Source organism: Tupaia chinensis, unplaced genomic scaffold (assembly GCF_000334495.1).
Source record: "Tupaia chinensis unplaced genomic scaffold, TupChi_1.0 Scaffold000426_1, whole genome shotgun sequence".
NCBI lineage: Eukaryota > Metazoa > Chordata > Mammalia > Scandentia > Tupaiidae > Tupaia > Tupaia belangeri.
In genome coordinates this window covers 2,019,644-2,038,326 of record NW_006159931.1, presented here as the reverse complement: position 1 = coordinate 2,038,326, position 18,683 = coordinate 2,019,644, and the positions used below count along the sequence as shown (strand labels likewise).

The 18,683-nt window shown below is 41.2% G+C and overlaps 1 protein-coding gene and 1 long non-coding RNA gene across 2 annotated transcripts in view; one reads left to right on the top strand and one right to left on the bottom strand.

Annotated features, from left to right (window-relative positions):
• The window catches only part of LOC102473999 (uncharacterized), a 70,083-nt gene extending 51,804 nt beyond the window's left edge, over window positions 1-18,279 (bottom strand). Inside the window, exon 1 of the long non-coding RNA XR_003550472.1 lies at window positions 17,901-18,279. This is a non-coding gene — a long non-coding RNA (uncharacterized LOC102473999). The remainder of the gene's footprint in view (window positions 1-17,900) is intronic.
• A 90-nt stretch (window positions 18,280-18,369) lies between these two features.
• The window catches only part of DHX15 (DEAH-box helicase 15), a 48,269-nt gene continuing 47,955 nt past the window's right edge, over window positions 18,370-18,683 (top strand). The window contains exon 1 of the mRNA XM_006154930.2: window positions 18,370-18,563. Coding sequence (XP_006154992.1) covers window positions 18,493-18,563 — 71 coding nt within the window. The 5' untranslated portion in view covers window positions 18,370-18,492. The remainder of the gene's footprint in view (window positions 18,564-18,683) is intronic.

Here is an 18,683-nt window from a genome sequence, read left to right as displayed (position 1 = left end):
AAAAAAAAAAAAAAAACTTAAAGCCAGGAAACAGGTTAAGATTCTGTTCACATAGTTGGTATATGAACCTATCAGCAGCTCAACATAAGACAAGTCTTTTTTTTTTTTTTTTTTTTTTGGAGAGGTTTTTGCTATAGGGCGCATGCGCTTGCCAGAAAGACAGAGAGAGAGAGAGACAGAAAGCAAGAAATCACCCACCCAGGGGGGACGGCCACATCTCAATCTCTTTTCCTCCATTCTCCTCCCAGGATCTTGGGCATGCATGCACACGCTCCTGGCGTGAGTTTAAGCCACCAGGTCTGGGACTCGAACCGTGGTCACCTACATGGGAGTTCAGGGACACAGCCATTACGCCAACTGCTGATCCCAAGACAAAAGTCTTTAAGTCTGGAAAACAAAGGATAGGAGGAAATCAGCAATGTTTCAGTCAAAAGCCTTAAGTTTCTATTTTACCAGTTCAGTCTCATGTAGTTAATTTATCTTCTGTTGTGGTCCAATCTTTCTCAAAGCATTTTTGACTCTTGATTTTGTTTTGGTATCTTTTAACACATAAAAGTTCTACATTGTTATATAGTTATGCCTATCTTTTATATGTTCCAGGTTTCTAGTTTTAGTTTAAAAGTTATTCTCTGTCTCCTAGACTTGTTCTAAGGTTTGCTATTTACACTTAAGTTTTTAATCCATTTGAAATTTATTTTTGAATTTGTGGTGAAAATGAGATACAAGTTCATTTTGTTCTAGATGAACAGCTAGTCACGCCAGCACTATTTATTAAACAAACCATTCTTTCACACGGAATTGAAATACTACCTTTGTCACATATTAAATTATGATATATACTGAGATCTATTTTTGGATCCACTCTTCTGTTCCACTGATTTGTCTCCTCTTATGCCAATAGCATGCTGATTGTATTACAGTGATTCTTATTACAGTGGCTTTCAGTTGAAGGCAAGTCTCTCATTATTTATCGTCTGCATATTTTTCTTTGCTATTCAAGCATTTATACTTCGATGTGGATTTTCAAACAATTTTGTCCAATTTTCTCTGCCTCACAAAAAGAGAACTATTAAGATAATAAATGGAATTTTTGCCATATTTATTTACTTGGGGAGAGAATTGTTATTTCTGTAATCTGTAAAAATGTTAATATTTATTTCTTTAAGAAAGACATACCATTTATCACATCTTAAAAACTAAGTTTTTTATACTGTTAAATGTCTTGTTCGATTTCCCTAATTAAGTCATGATTATTGAGTTTATTTGTTAGTCAAGCTCTAAATAAAGCAAAAAATTGCAGATGCTGGTGACAAGTGTTTTCATCTGTAGACTTCTCCTCTGCCACATGGCTTCTTGCAAGTTACTGAAAATGTGTTGTTTGTCCAGCACGGTTGCCCTAGCCTGGATTTAGAGTATTGTTCCTCTGTGGTATCATTTAGTATCTCTGTCTCCTGTAGTTCCTTTATACAGAGGTTAGATCTAGCTGCTTGATCAGATCTAGATTCAGTCACCTGGCAACTCTGTCACAGAAGGTTGCACAGGTCTGACTGTCTCTCTTCAGTGCTTTGCATGCCAGTGGTCATGGATGTGTTCAGATGTATGCATTGGTGATATCCCACCATCCTTCCTTCTCATCATTTTGTTTATTTCTGAAGTTCATTTATTTAGTTATTTCACAAGCAAGAGGGAACGATAGCACTCCCAGGAGGGTCTTGACACCACAATGCATACCCGCCTTCAGCCCTGGATCATGGGCACATGCATGCCCTGCACATTCAGGGAGGTCTCCAGATGCAAACCTGGAACCTCCCCATGTAGGTCAGCCACGCAGACCATGGTGTTTCACCGCTGAGCCGGCTTTCTGCTTCCGTCTTTATTAACTGGAGCTGCTTTCAAAGTTCCTTCTGGGGGCCAGCAGGTGGCATGGTGGTTAAAGGCGCTCGATTCCCACATGGCTGACCATGGTTTGAGTCCTGGACCTGGCAGATTACTTTCTCCCTTTCTGTTTCTCTCTCTGTCTCTCCCTGGCCAAATTAAATAATAATAATAATAATAAATGAAATTAAATAATAAATAATTCTTTTTTTAAAAAGTTCCTTCTGCAAATAAGCTATGTACTCATCAACCACCTGGTACCTACATGCACAGGTTATACAAGACAAGATAAAGCACTGATTTCAGATAAGCTGATTGCCTAGGCTCCTCTAAAGGACCACTGTGTTTTGTTTTCTTCATTTTATTCTGACGTAGTGGATATAAACACAGTGATGAGTTTTCAGTCTATTGCAGTCATTATTTTTATGTTTTAATGCCTGTGGGAGCCTCTTCAGATTGGCTCTTGAGTCCTTTTGACGCACCTCTGGGAGTCTTCGAGGCCTAACCAGAGCAAAGGAAGCCTGGATGTTTAGGTGGTGTTTCCTGCTCTCAGCCTGTCATGGCTGGGATCCGGGGTGGTCCTCCAGAGACGGTATCTGCGATCCTCCGTGTGCATCTGGTGTTACTCTTATTGAGCTTTTCCAAATGGACAGAGCAGAAAATGGTGTTTTGTAAGACCCCACACGTCGTGATAGTGGAATTGGTAGTTCCAACTTGGCTATAGCATTTTTACTTCTTTCTCACTCACTAAAAAAAGGACAGTTATTACCAATCTCAACAGAATTACTTATTTTCTTCATGCTGCTTTACATACACAACAGTCCCCAAATAACAGTCTTCACATTGCCTCCAGAACATGAGATTTCTGTGAGCGGCCTAAGATAATTTTTGCAATTTTTTCTTGTCCTGAGGGCATATTCACCAGGGATGGGCTATCAAATTACCGATGCTTCTTAACTTACAATGGAGTTGGGTCCCAATAAATCTATTGTAAGTTGAAAATAGCTTAAGTGAAAAAATGCATTTAATACAACTCATCTACCAAATATCATAGCTTACCCTAACCTACCTTAAACATGCTCAGGACGTTTATCTTAGCATTGGGCAAAATCATCTAACATAAAGCATATACTAAAATGTTGAGTATCTCATGAAATTTAGTGACTACTGTACTGAAAGTGAAAAACAGAATGGTTGTATAAATATTGGAAGTATGGTTTCTACTGAATGCAAATTGCTTTGCACCATCATAAAGTCAAGAGACTGTGAGCTGAATCTGTAAATCAAAGACCATCTGTGCTGTGCCTTTAAGTCACTTTAAATAGGTTCTCTTTGCATGGTTGTGCCACCAGCCTGATTCCAGTTGGGTTGGATTCATTTGCTTTATTTCACTTTCCGTTTTTATTTATTCTTTTAAAAAAATTTTTTAAAGGGGACTAGCAGATGGCATAATGGTTATATCACTGGACTCCATGTATTCAACTGTAGTTCAAGTCCTGGACCTAGTGGCTTAAAACTCAGGCCAGGGGACTAGCAGTTAGCATAATGACTGTGTCACAGATAGCATAATGGCTGTGTCGCTGGACTCCCATGTAGTCAACCGCGGTTTGAGTCTCGGACCCGGTGGCTTAAACTCACGCCGGGCACGTGTGCATGCGTGCCCAAGATCCTGAGCAGAGAATGGAGGAGAAGGGATTGTGGTGTGGCCATCCCCAAATAGCACCTCATTGAGGGTTAGAACTTCACCATGAGACTTATGGGATACACAAACATTTAGTCCATAACAATATGTAAGAGAAAACTGTATGAGGTGAGGGAAAGACCACTGGTAGGGACCAGGCAGAACAATCCCCCAATCCAGCCCTAGGCTAAAGGCTGCTCTAGACCCATCGAACGAAACATAAAAGCAAACTTTGAAAGGATCAAATGCATTCCAAGTAACTTAACCGTGTCCAAGAACAAAGCCCAAAAATATTTAAGGGAATAAACAGTATCTGATATTGAGCAAGACAAAATTCCAAGTATTTGTTAGCTAATAAAAGTTTACTTGGTATAGGAGTGACATTGGCAAGACAGCAGAATAGAAGTTTCTACCACCATCTCCACACAGAAGTCTTCATTTTGACAACCACCCACAGATGAGAGCACCTTTGTGGGAGTCTGGAAGTTGAAGGAATGACTTCCAGCATACCACTAGAGTGACAATCCAAGAATAGATGCATCAAAGAGGGTAAGAAGGAGAATTTTGCTTTATATGTGTAATCCTTTCCCCAAGGAAACACAGCTCAGTGCCAACAGAGCTGTCTCAACCTGCAATTTTTCCTGTGTGGGGAAGCGAATACATAGTGATTATCTGGTATCCCTGGCCATGCAGGAAAATGGTCCCACAGAGATCACTGAGATGATTAGCACAGCTGAGTTGTTGGAAGAAGTTGGGAGCAGGAAGGGAGTGGTGGGGCAGGGACTCATGTATACCAGAGATTAAATCCAACAAAGGACCATGGATCCTATTAACTGTTTTGTTTTGCAGATTCCACCAGGAAACCTTCCCATGAGGTGCTTGGGATGCTTCATTGAAAGGCCCACATCAGAGCCTGCCCCTCAATCACTGTGGTTAAGCACTATATGAGGAAGTTGGATCTCATGGGCCCAGCCAGGGTGCAAGTCCTGACCCAGGAGGTTTGAAGAACATATTGGATTCAGAACCAGCAGATGATGTAATGGTTATGTCATTGGACTCCACATAGTCAATCGCAGTTCATCAGACCCAATGGCTTAAAACTCATGCCAGGCATGTGTGCATGGGGGCCCAAAATCCTGAGAAGAGAATGGAAAAGAAGGGATTGTGGCATGGCCATCGCCCCTGGGGGGTGATTTCACGTTTTATGCCCCTCTGTCTCTGTCTCTCTGGCAAGTACACTTGCTCTATAGTGAAAAGCTCTCTTGAAAAAGGAAATGAAATGAAAAGAAATAAAAAGAAAAGAAAAGAAAAGAAAAGAAAAGAAAGACATGGTGGATGCATGCATGGGATGATGATGGCATGAAGAACTGGAAGAAAAAGGATTGACTGCAGTGTGACCATGCTCATTGGGGGTGCCTTATTTTTCCCTACTGCCTTCTTTCTCATGTGTATGCAAGCTCTATGGGATTAAAAACAAACAATAAACAAAAACCAACAATCTTTCACTGGCCCACAGGCACCCCAAATGCTCCATTTGCAGTGCCCTCTCCCACTGTGTTGCTGGCTTCCTTTGCACACCTCTGAGCCTCCACTGATTGGTTGTGAGTGTACATGGACAGCCAGCCCAACTCTGTAAGACCAGGAGAAGGCACACAAATTTGAACATTTCAGAGCATTGCCTAAGGGAAAAAAAAGGGAGGCTTTCGACACCAACTTGGTTTTGCAGGATCAAGAAAAGCGTCCAATGTAAAGAATTCTTCCATAAAAGGTTAACAAGAGGTGTGGAGCAGGCTGAGAGAACCTCAGAATTCCTGGTCAAGCTAAATGGTGAAAGTGTTTCTTGTTCAAAGTTAGTCAGTAAAGAATGGAAGAGGTGAGCATGTCTACAAATTAAAAAAAAAAAAAAAGGGAAGACTTTAAGGAACAAGAAATATCAAGGAAACACAAAGAAATGAAAATTTATGGATAGCCTAATAAAGAATTCAAAATAGTTGTTTTAAAGAAGGTTGGCAAACTACAAAAGAAAACAAAGACAACAAAATTTTAAAAAGAATACATAAAGAAAACAGAAGTTGAATAAAGAGAGAGAAATTTTTAAAAAGAACCAAACAAAAATACTCAAGTTGGAGAATACAATGAGTGAAATAAACTATTCAATAAACCATGTCAACAGCAGACTTGATCAAGCTAAAGATAGAACTATGAATTTGAAGACAGGTCATTTGAAACTTTCCAGTTAGTGGAGAAAAAAATGAAAGCAGAATGAAAGAGGAACAAAGAAAGTCTACAAGGTTTATAGAAGAGTATAAAAAGAACTAGCGTAGAGACTGTGGCAATTCTAGAAAGAGAAGAAAGAAAGAAAAAGGGGCAGAAAGCTCATTTTAAAAAGTAATGACTGAGGTCAGTTCCATAATCTAGTGGTCAAGGGAGTCAGACCCCACATGGCTAACTGTGATTGGAATCCCAGCTTCTGTGGCTTGAAAAACACACTGGTCATGTGTACATTTGTGACCATACTCCAGTCATGGGTTCCCTCTCTCTCTCTCTCTCTCTCTCTCTCTCTGGTGAGCATGCATCCTTAAAAATTTTTTTTTCAAATAAATAAAAGTGTAAAACTGAAGACCTTCAAACTCAGAGAGAGATACAATCATCCATGTAAATGAAGTCAAAACTTCCCAGGAAACTTTAATACAAAGAGGATTTGACCAAGACACTGTATAATTAAATTACAGACAAAGAGAATTTTGAAAGCAGCAAGAAAAAAGAGACTTGTCACATTCAAGAAAACACCCATCCTCATTTCTCAGCAGAAACATTACAAACCAGGAAAAAGTGAGAGGATATATTCAAAATGCTGAGAGATAAGGAAAATAAAATGCCAACCGAGAATGCTTTAATCAGTAAAGTGAACACTCAGAAATGAAGGAGAGAGAGTTTCTCAGACAAATAGAAGCTGGAGAAGGTTATTACCACCAAACCTGTCTTACAAGAAATGCTAAAAGGAGTCCTTCCGGTTGAGATGAAAGGATGCTAAGTAGTAACATGAAAGATATGAAACTATAGAACTCACTTGTAAAGGTAAACATACAGTGAAATAATAATCTAATATGATAATGGTGGTGTGTAAATCATTTGTAATTCTTTTATAAAAGTTAAATGACAAAAAATATTAAAAATAGCTGTATCTACGATAACTTCTTAATGGGAAAACAACATTAAAAGATGTAAATTATGACATCGAAAATACACACAAAGGGAACCAGCAGTTAGCGTAATGGCTATGTCGCTGGACTCCCATGTAGTCGACTATGGTTCGCGTCCCGGACCCGGTGGCTTAAAACTCACGCCGGGCGCATGTGTGTGTGTGCCCAAGATCCCGAGAGGAGAATGGAGGAGAAGGGATTGCAGTGTGACCATCCCCCCTGAGGGGTGATTTCTCGCTTTCTGTCTCTATGTCTCTCTCTGTCTGTCTGGCGAGCGCACGCGCCCTACAGTGAAAATCTCTCCAAAAAAAAAAAATACACACAAATACACAATATATGTGTGCAAATATCCACTTGAGTCATTGTTTTCAATGTTTTGGTGTACAGACTCGGGAATAAAACTGCTAGACCACATAGTAATTTTATTTATTTGTTTGTTTGTTTATTTTTAGAGTGTTTTCTGCTATAGGGCGTGTGTGCTCTCTGGAGAGACAGAGAGACAGAAAGTGAGAAATCACCCCCCACGCCCCGGGGATGGGACACTCCAATCCCTTCTCCTCTATTCTCCTCTTGGGATTTGGGGCACAAATGCACACAGAGCAGCGTAAGTTTTAAGCTGCTGGGTCCAGGACTCTATCCGCAGCTGACTACATTGGAGTCAAGCGATGTAACCATTATGCCATCTGCTGGTCCCAGTAATTTTAGTTTTCATTTTCTGAAAAAACATACTGTTTTCTACAATGGTGGCACCATTTTACATTTCTATCTCAATGCACACGGTTTTTAATTTCTCTGCATTCTTGCAATACTTATTATTTTTTTTAAAAAAATATGAAGTGGTATCTCATTGTGTTTTTAAAGAATTAATTATTTTAATTTTATTTATAATAATTATTTTAAAATTTATTTTACACATTTAGTCACTATACATCACTTAGCTTGTAAACTGAATTGATCCAACATGAATACACTTCACACTAGTTCAGTTGAGGACACAAAACACATTATCATCAACGGAAAACAATCCATTTCTGTGTTCCATAAATGTCTCGCCTATTTTCCTCCTTAATTTCTGTCCTTACACTCAGCCCCTTATCTGGGGAACAGTTTACAAAAATGGCCTCCCATTCCGAGGATTGTTAATTTACATTAATTAATGTCTTTTACTGAGCGGAAACTTAATCTGATGTAATTACACTTGTCTATTTTTGGGGTTACTGCCTATGCTTTGGGGGTATTATTTAAGAAGGCTTTGCCAACACCAGTGTCTCCCAGAGTTTCCCCAGTTTTCCAGCAGTTTTTTTTAAAATAATTATTCATTTATTTATCTCCATTTGTTATTATTTTTTTAATTTGACCAGAGAGAGAGAGAGACAGAAAGAGAGAAAAGAAAAGCAAGAAAGCAAGCTGCTAGGTCTGGGCCTCAAACTGTGGTGGGCCATGTGGGAATCCAGTGCCTTTAACCACAATGTCACCTGCCAACACTAATCCACTAGTAGTTTTATAGTTTGAGGTCTTAGGTTTAGATGTTTGATCCACTTTGAGTTGATTTTTCTTAATGGTGAGAGATAGAAATTCAGAGATAGGAGTTGTGCAGATGGCTATCCAGTTTTTCCAGCACCATTTGCTAGAGATTTTCTTTTCCCCACAGGATTGACTAGTATCCTTTGTCAAAGGTCAGTTGGATCTATGTTTTGGGGTTTATTTCTGGGGTCTCTGTTAATATCTGCTTTTGTGCCAATACCATGCTGTTTTGATTACCATGGCTTTGTAATATATTTTGGGGTTGGGGAGTGAGATGCTGCCCGCTCCACTCTTCTTCCACAGGACTACTTTGACAATATGGGGTCTTGTAGAATTTCAGACAAATTCTATGATTGTCTTTTCTAGACCTGTGAAGAATGTCTGTTGTAATTTTATAGAGATTACATTAAACGTGTAGATTAATTTGCATAGACTTGCCATTTTGATTATTTTAATTCTCCCAATCCAGGAACATGAGCTGTCCTTCCACTTTTTTGTGTTAATTTCAATTTCTTTTTTAAAATGTTCGTATTTTTCCTTGTAGAGGTCTTTGACTTCTTTCGTTTATTGACTTCTTTGGTTATATTTATTCTTAGATATCTTATACTTTTTGTGACTATGGTAAATAGGACTACTTTCTTCAGTTCTGCCTCTGTCTGATTGTTGTTTGCATGCAGAAATGCTATAGATTTCTGTAAGATGATTTTGTATCCTGCCACTTTATTGTATTCATTTATTACTTTGAGAAGTTTTATTGTGGACCCCTTTGGGCATTCTATGTATACAACCATGTCATCTGCAAATAGAGATAATTTCAACTCTTTTTTTCTCTATTGGAATGCCTTTTATTTCATTCTCTTGTCTGATCACATTGGCTAGATCTTCCAGCACTATGCTGAAAAGGAGTGGAGAGAGTGGGCAGCCTTGTGTTGTTCCAGTTTTTAGTGAAAAAGCTTTCAGCTTTTCCCCATTCAGTATTTTTGTTAGCTTTTCATAGGTGGCTTTTATTATGCTGAGAAGTGATCCTTTTATGCCAATTTTGCTGAGAGTCGTAATCATGAAGGAAGGTTGTGTTTTGTCTAATGCTTTTTCTGCATCAATTGAAATGATCATATGGTTTTTGTCTTTCTGTTAATATATTTGTGTTTATGGTTTTGCATATGTTGAACCACCCTTGCATCCCTGGGATAAAGCCTGGTCATGATAAATGATATTTTCATATGCTCTTGGATATGATTCACTAGTATCTTTTTGAGAATTTTGGCATCTATATTCATCAGAGTTATTGGTCTGTAGTTTTCCTTTCTTGTCATATCATTATCTGTTTGGGGATTGAGGGTGATAGAGGCTTCATGAAATAATTTTGGGAGGGCTCCTTCCTTTCGGAGTTTTAGAAATAATTTGAGTAGAATTGGGGTTACCTCTTCTTTAGAAGTTTTGGAGAATTCAGAAGTGAAGCCATCAGGATCTGGGTTTTTCTTTATTGAGACTATTTTTAATTGAATCAATCTCATTACCTGTTACAGGTTTATTCAGGCTTTCTATGTCCTCCTGAGTCAATCTTGGTAGATTATATGTGCTTAGGAATTTGTCCATCTCATCCAGGTTTTCTTGTTTATCGGTGTTTAGTTGCTCATAGTATCCTCTAATGATGTTTTGTATTTCTATTATGTCTGTTGTAATATTGCCTGTTTCATTGCAAATTTGATTTATCCAGTTCCTTTCTCTCTTCTTAATTAGTCTAGCTAATGGTCTCTCAGTCTTGATTTTCTTTTCAAAGAACCAGCTTTTGCTTTCATTTATTTTCTGTATAGTTAATTTATTTTCTATTTCATTTCTGCTCCAATCTATTATTTCTTTTCCACTGGCACTTTTCAGATTTTTTTGTCATTGTTTTTTTTCCAATTGCCTGAGGCATGCTAGGTTGTCCACTTGTCACCTTTCCATCTTTTTCTTATGTGCACTAATTGCTATGAACTTCCCTCTTACGACTGCTTTTGCAGTGCCTCATAGATTATGGAAACTATCATTTCTTTCCATGAATTCTTTTATTTCAGTCTTAATCTCTTGGTAGTTGTGAAGCTATTCAGAAGTTATGTTGTTTCAATGTATTTGTGTATTTTTGAGAAATTTTCCTAAAATTGATATCAAGTTTAATTCCACCATGGTCAGACAAAATGCTGGATATAGTTCCTATGTTTTTGCATCTGTACAGGCTTGCTTTGTAGCCTTTCATGTCAAATTTTGAGGAGGTACCATGTGGGTGTGAGAATAATGTATATTTTGCAGTTTGGGGGCGGAAAGTTCTATAGATGCCTGTCAAGTCCATCTGATTTATGGTATCATTTAGGTCCTGAATCTCTTCGCTTATTTTTGTCTTGTTGCTCTGTCAAAAGGAGATCCTCAACAATTAGTATGTGGCAGTTTATCTCTTCTTTTAGATCTACCGGTCTTTCTTTCACATATTTGGGTGCTCCTAAGTTGCGTGAATATTTATAAGTGTTATATCTTCTTGATGAATTAGCTCTTTTACTATTACATAAAGCCCTCTTTTGCAAACTCTTCTTGCGGTTTTTGTCTTAAAGTTATTTTGTCTGAAATCAGTATCATGACTCCCACTCTTTTGGTTTCCATCTGCATGGAGTATCTTTTTCCAACCCTTCACTTCTAGTCTACGTATGTCTTCATCCACAAGGTGGGTTTCTTGTAGGCAAAGGATAAAGGTTTAAGTTTTATCCATTCAGCAGCCAGTCTGTGTCTCTTGATTAGAGAATTTAAACAATTAACATTCAACGTTATTATCTATATTTCTGTCCTTGTCTCTACCATTAAGTTGACCATTTCCTTTTTTTTTTTTGTTCTCTCATTTCTGTCTTTGGTTTTCTTGGTATAGCACTCCCTTCGCTAGGCTATGGGTTCAGCCCGCTTTCACTTTCAAAGGATAACTTTACTGTACCTAAAATGCTATATTGATGAGTTTTGTTCCCAGCCCTTTATTTTTATTTAAAAAATTATTTATTTTATTTCTTCTTCTTCAATTTGACCAAGGAGAGACAAAGTGAGAGGGAGAATGAGAAAGCAAGCCACCAGGTCTAGGACTCAAACCACAGTCAGCCATGTGGGAGTCTAGTGCCTTAACCATCATACCCCCTGCCATTCCCTTTTTAGCCCTTTAAATACTTCATTCTCTTCTTGCTTACTTGGTCTCTCACGAATAATCACTATGATTTTTATCCTTGTTTCTCTTTAAGTATTTTTTCTTTGACCTTTTTCAATATTTTCTCTTTCACTTTGCTTTGTTGCAGTTTGAGCATGATATACCTAGTTGTATGCTTTTTTTTTTTTTTGAGAAGTTTTTGCTTTAGGGTACGTGCGCTCGCCAGACAGACAGAGAGAGACAGAGAGACAGAAAGCGAGAAATCACCCCCCAGGGGGGATGATCACGCCGCAATCCCTTCTCCTCCATTCTCCTTTCGGGATCTTGGGCACGCACGCACACACGCCCGGCGTGAGTTTTAAGCCACCGGGTCCGGGACGCGAACCGCGGTCGACTACGTGGGAGGTCAGCGACATAGCCATTATGCTAACTGCTGGTTCCCCCTAGTTGTATGGTTTTTGATACTTCTTGGTGTGCTCCTAGACAATTTTACAGAAAATATTATAAAAATTTATTATCAGAGGGTAATACAAAATATGAGTTTGGGGATCAGTGGAAGTGATTATCTCTACACAGATGCAGCCCTCTCCACAATTTACTCACATGCCATGGGACGACAGGGACAAGCCTGGGAGAGAGGTGTGACTCATCAAGGGGCTGAAAGATCAGAGGGTGCTAGCACCTATGATTAAGGGCAAGGAAGTGAGTTATCTCAGTTGGGGATCTGAGTGACCACCCTAGGCATGAATTCAACTCAACCAGAACTTTCGGCCTTTGAAGTACCAGAGTAACTAAAACACAGTGAGAATAGAGGGGCACATCGTTGATGTGTTTCACTTATGCACTCACACAGTCTAACCTGCTTGGTATTCTCTGAGTTCCCTGGATTGCCTGTCTTTCCACATTTCAGTATGGCCATTAACCCTTGGTTCTCTAACGGCTCTAAGGAAAGCCATTGGTTTTCTATTTGTTTAGTTTTTTCTTCTTCTAAGAATGGAAGTGATAACTTCCACACTTCTTACCTGCCAGAGTTAAAACTGGAAATCTCTCTCTGGGTTGTTTTTTTACTTAATATCTTTGCTGAGTTTGCAGGAAGTAAAAGCTATGTGCAATCTCATAAACTTCCACTTGGTATTTCCCACTTTTACCCCTTACAGGTCAAGAATTCGAGGGCTGTGCTAACTACTAAGGATGTCTATTCTATTGGTGTGTACATTTATACCCTGGGGACATGGCAGGTGGGTCTGAGGGCCCAGCATACCAACTAAGAGTTATACCTGGACCAGACCTCCATGCAGATTCCCACATGCCCCCACTTTAAGAAAGTTCTTTCTTATAAGATCCATACTGACTCCTTTAGTCTCTTGGTAATAATGTCAGTTCACATTCTGTATCTAACTGTCCTTCAAATATTTAGGTTTTCTTTTTCCTCCCCTGCTTGGCTACTTAAGAGATTATAGATCACTTCACAGAAAGATTTGGGCAAATTATTATTGTGAATACTTGTTTGGTGTTGCAGAGTCCTTTCTTCTGGGAACCTAGCTTCTCCCTCTATTGACATATTCTAGGCCCCAAAACTGGTTCATGTCCAGAAAATGGGCAAGTAACCATGACATTTTATCAGGGAAATTGCCCTCAAACTCTTTTTTTTTTTGGAGAGATTTTCACTGTAGGGCGCGTGCGCTCGCCAGACAGACAGAGAGAGACATAGAGACAGAAAGCGAGAAATCACCCCCCAGGGGGGATGGTCATGCCACAATCCCTTCTCCTCCATTCTCCTCTCGGGATCTTGGGCACGCACGCACACGCGCCCGGCGTGAGTTTTAAGCCACCGGGTCCGGGACATGAACCGCGGTTGACTACGTGGGAGTCCAGTGACATAGCCATTATGCTAACTGCTGGTTCCCCCCTCAAACTCTTGATCACCCATTCTTGGTTTCTTTTGTATGTCACATTGATGATTTCTTCTAATGGTTGCTCATCGGTTTTGCCCTAGATGCCTTATTCTATTTACCATCTCTTTAACTTTTGTGGGTCAAACTCTCTTGACTGCCATTCATACCTTACAACATCTACTTGGCTTCTGATGTTTGAATGTGAGCTCCATGTTACCAGATTCAATCACCTCTACTACTCTCAGTGATTCCAGTTCTGAAATGGTATTTTCTATCTTCAGCACTGGACTACAGGGAGAGCCAACACTGAATTACTGAGTGATGTCGATCTCTCTGTCACCAAAGTATTCCTTATTGATTTGGTAAGTGGTGTATACTCTGCACTATTCTATGAAACATTAATTTGCTGAGATTTCTAGTTTTAGATAGTATTTCCACTTTAGCATGCTCACTTGTTTGAGCCGTTTAATCCCCCCTACACTGTCAACCACAGCAGTCCTGGCATTTTTGCTTAACTTGGTATATGCCATCGATTTTTCCATTCTTCTAGACGACATGCTAAGTATATTCACACCATCTGGGGTTCTTCCATGAATCTTAAAGTCTGTATCCCAGGAGAGTACTCTCGCGTTGATAAATCTCTATTATCTAACTTTATGTTCCACTCTCACTGCCATTCCCATATGTATAACCTTCATAATCCAGTCCCAGGCATATTCCCTGCCTCTTGCTGGTACTGGCTTGGTCCTACAGCTTCTTTGGGGTAGGGCTGCCTTCCAACATTATCGGTCATATGATGTTCCTAGAATACCATATGTAGTGACTTGACCTTAATTACTGTCCAGTGTCCAGCAGGAGAGAACTATACCCTGAGGGAGGGAGTGAATGTTATTCTGCAGTGAGAAAACCTCTGCATCATCTCCTAAGGGAGGGGCACCAGCTTTTCATAGGGAGGAATGGGACATTTTGGCAGGCTCAGCAGGGTGAGAGTATTATAGGGATTCAAGATGTATTTTTTCTTTTTCTTTTTGGAGAGGTTTTTGCTATAGGGCACGTGTGAGAGATTTTCACTGTAGGGCGCGTGCGCTCGCCAGACAGACAGAGAGAGACATAGAGACAGAAAGCGAGAAATCACCCCCCAGGGGGGATGGTCATGCCACAATCCCTTCTCCTCCATTCTCCTCTCGGGATCTTGGGCACGCACGCACACGCGCCCGGCGTGAGTTTTAAGCCACCGGGTCCGGGACATGAACCGCGGTTGACTACGTGGGAGTCCAGTGACATAGCCATTATGCTAACTGCTGGTTCCCCCCTCAAACTCTTGATCACCCATTCTTGGTTTCTTTTGTATGTCACATTGATGATTTCTTCTAATGGTTGCTCATCGGTTTTGCCCTAGATGCCTTATTCTATTTACCATCTCTTTAACTTTTGTGGGTCAAACTCTCTTGACTGCCATTCATACCTTACAACATCTACTTGGCTTCTGATGTTTGAATGTGAGCTCCATGTTACCAGATTCAATCACCTCTACTACTCTCAGTGATTCCAGTTCTGAAATGGTATTTTCTATCTTCAGCACTGGACTACAGGGAGAGCCAACACTGAATTACTGAGTGATGTCGATCTCTCTGTCACCAAAGTATTCCTTATTGATTTGGTAAGTGGTGTATACTCTGCACTATTCTATGAAACATTAATTTGCTGAGATTTCTAGTTTTAGATAGTATTTCCACTTTAGCATGCTCACTTGTTTGAGCCGTTTAATCCCCCCTACACTGTCAACCACAGCAGTCCTGGCATTTTTGCTTAACTTGGTATATGCCATCGATTTTTCCATTCTTCTAGACGACATGCTAAGTATATTCACACCATCTGGGGTTCTTCCATGAATCTTAAAGTCTGTATCCCAGGAGAGTACTCTCGCGTTGATAAATCTCTATTATCTAACTTTATGTTCCACTCTCACTGCCATTCCCATATGTATAACCTTCATAATCCAGTCCCAGGCATATTCCCTGCCTCTTGCTGGTACTGGCTTGGTCCTACAGCTTCTTTGGGGTAGGGCTGCCTTCCAACATTATCGGTCATATGATGTTCCTAGAATACCATATGTAGTGACTTGACCTTAATTACTGTCCAGTGTCCAGCAGGAGAGAACTATACCCTGAGGGAGGGAGTGAATGTTATTCTGCAGTGAGAAAACCTCTGCATCATCTCCTAAGGGAGGGGCACCAGCTTTTCATAGGGAGGAATGGGACATTTTGGCAGGCTCAGCAGGGTGAGAGTATTATAGGGATTCAAGATGTATTTTTTCTTTTTCTTTTTGGAGAGGTTTTTGCTATAGGGCACGTGTGCTCACCAGAAAGCCAGAGAGAGACAGAGAGACAGAAAGCGAGAAATCACCCCCCGCGGGGTGGCCATGCCACAATCCCTTCTCCTCCACTCTCCTCTTAGGATTTTGGGCACGCACACACACGGGTCCAGCGTGAGTTTAAGCCACCAGGTCCAGGATTCAAACCGCGGTCGAATCCTGGACATGGGAGTCTAGCAACATAGCCATTATGCTAACTGCTGGTCCCAAGATTTTTTAGGTGTATCAAACCAAATGTCCCCATCCTGTGTATCACAGGTCTATTCTTTCTGACGTTCATTTTGACATTCCATACCTGTCTAATTGGAGAATTATTTGGAAGAACTCCTTTGGAATTTATCAATTGACCTGCTACCATTATACATTAAGTCCTGGGACTGGACCTCAATTTTTTCTAACTTTCCACTGCAGGAGAGGAAGTTCTTTTGCATGTTCCCCAACAGGGCCTTTAGTTTTCATGCTCGGCTTTAAATTTGAGGTCAATCACCCTCAACCTTTCATTATTACCTTTCTCCAAAGGATCAATTCCCATTAGCAATAGTCACAACATCCTGATGGGCTCACAGTTCCTATTTCCCCTGTACTTGAGAAGGGTACATGCTCTTTTGCTGTATACCACGTACTCTCGCCCAGTACACTGTAGGGGAAATTTGAATGAAACCCCCGCTTTCTTGTAGCTATGTTCTACCTGCCCCAATTCACTGCTGGCCAGCAACAGGTGACCAACTACAAAGTCTTATCACGTGTGTTTTCTTGATCCATTCCTGGCATCAAATCTTTTAGGATGGGATCAATAAAAAGTAGACTGTGAGGTAAAGATTAGAGCTAAAGACAATTATTAGGAAGCACACCTACAACTCAACCTCAGTGGAAAAGGGATAAAATCAGGACTAGATAAGGATAAGGTTGGTTGTGATGCTGCTGCATAATAAGCAATTTGACGGGCTTTCATGCCTGGTTCTTGGGAGATAACTTAAATCCTTGGACATTTTCAAATAACAGAAGCATCTCCGTTATTTACAGTTTTTGTTATAAATTAGCTCAACTGATGCTAAGGAAATGACTCAGGATGATGGCTGGTTGCTGGTTATGCCAGAAAGACCAACCACGTGATTAAAAGAGTTGAAGCTTTTTTTTTTTCTTTTTTTAGAGATTTTTGATATAGGGTGCACGTGCTCACCAGAGACAGAAAGTGAGAAATCACTCCCCAGGAGGCATGGCCACACCACAATCCCTTCTCCTCCGGTCTCCTCTCAGGATTTTGGGCGCACATGCACATGCACCCAGTGTTTCAAGCTGCTCATCCAGGACTTGAATTGCTGTTGGCCTTGTGGGAATCCAACACCTTAACCACTATGCCATGTGTTGGCCCCAAGAGTTGAAGCTTTAAGCCACATAATTAGTTCAGTCTCCTTACCTCTAAGGAGGGAAAGGGATGAGGGAGTGGCAGGGACTGGAAACTGAATACAATCATGGGATCAATGATTCAATCAGTCACACCCATATAATGAGACCCTTATAAAAACTCTACACTGAAGCTCAGGAGTGTTTCCTGGTTTGTGAAGACATCTAGATGCAGGAGGACCACACATCCTAATTCTGTGCTGACTTTGGAAGATAGATTTGGTATAAAAGTCTTTCTTATTGCTTGCAATATATAAGTTGTATTTAATGTTAGCGATTGGAATTCTAAGCATTTGATAAGTACCAGAGTATGGCCTTTTAGGGCAGCCAAAAAGCCATGACATGAATGGCAGGGATCCCCTTTTGAGTGGTGGTCTACAGATCTTCTTGTGCCTTTCTCCTTGGAATGAATGCAACTAAGGAAGCCGGTAGGTTTCTAGGGGGAGAGAGCCACAGAAGTCCTAAGGTCAACCTGCCCCATTAATCTGTTACTGCCTTAGGAACAGCTTTAATGGCTGTGCTATTTCTAACCTCCCTCCCTCAGCCTTTGCGTCCACATCTATAAAATAAAATCTACCTTGTAGGATTATACTAAGGAGGACAGAAGTTGGGTTAACACTGTGAAAATAGAGTAGGCTGAAAAAAAAAAAAGATAAGTGCAAACTGAGTTGTTACTGCCAATTTTTTGCATTCCGGTAGAAATACCTATAGCTTGAGTGCATGTTGCCCATGTCGGATAAGAAAAAAATGGGACAAACGGGTCGTGGCAACTTTCACATTTTCTCACCTCCGTTTTCTCAGCTGAGCGGTGCAGTGGCTGCTGGTTCTAGATCTGGAGTTCTAAAATAGCTGGGTCCAATCCTGACTTAATAGCTGTATTATCTTCATTAGTTTCTCAACCTCTAATGCCAGGGTATTACAGATGCACAGGACTTTCTAACTGGGAGCTCTTCGGTTTTCTAACTTAGAGGCGTGGGGGCATAGGGAGCGCCTGGGCCCTCGCCCCCCCCGCCATAACCGCCGCTCAGAAAGGCGGAACGCTTCGGGAGCACAGAGGAGGCGTGCCGGGCGGAGAGGGCGGGCCGCAGAGAATCGGGCCAATGAGAAGGCGCGCAGTGTGAAGTCCCCGCCTCCGGGCGGCGTGCGCGTGCACCACGCACGCACGCACCGCACGCACGCTGCGGAAGCGCGCGCGCAGGCCCAGCCCTCGTCGCCGCCGCCATTTTAGCTCCTGGTTCCGGCCGCACGGTGTGGGCTGTTGTGGCGGGAGGGGTGGGGGTCCTGCAGAGTTAAGGACTGTCCTCTCCGGTGCCGATCGCGCGGCCCGCTTCATTTCCTTCCTTCCTTCCTTCGTAGCTGCCGGCTCCAAGAGTGCGAAGATGTCCAAGCGGCACCGGTTGGACCTGGGGGAGGATTACCCCTCCGGCAAGAAGCGTGCGGGGACCGATGGGTAAGTCAGGCCGGGGGCGCGAGGCAGCGGCTCGGGCTTTGTTGGGGGTCCTGGCGGGAATCCGGCGAGGACTGACCGGGCCGAGCGGGTCCCGGAGCCCGAGTCTTTGTTTGGCTCGGG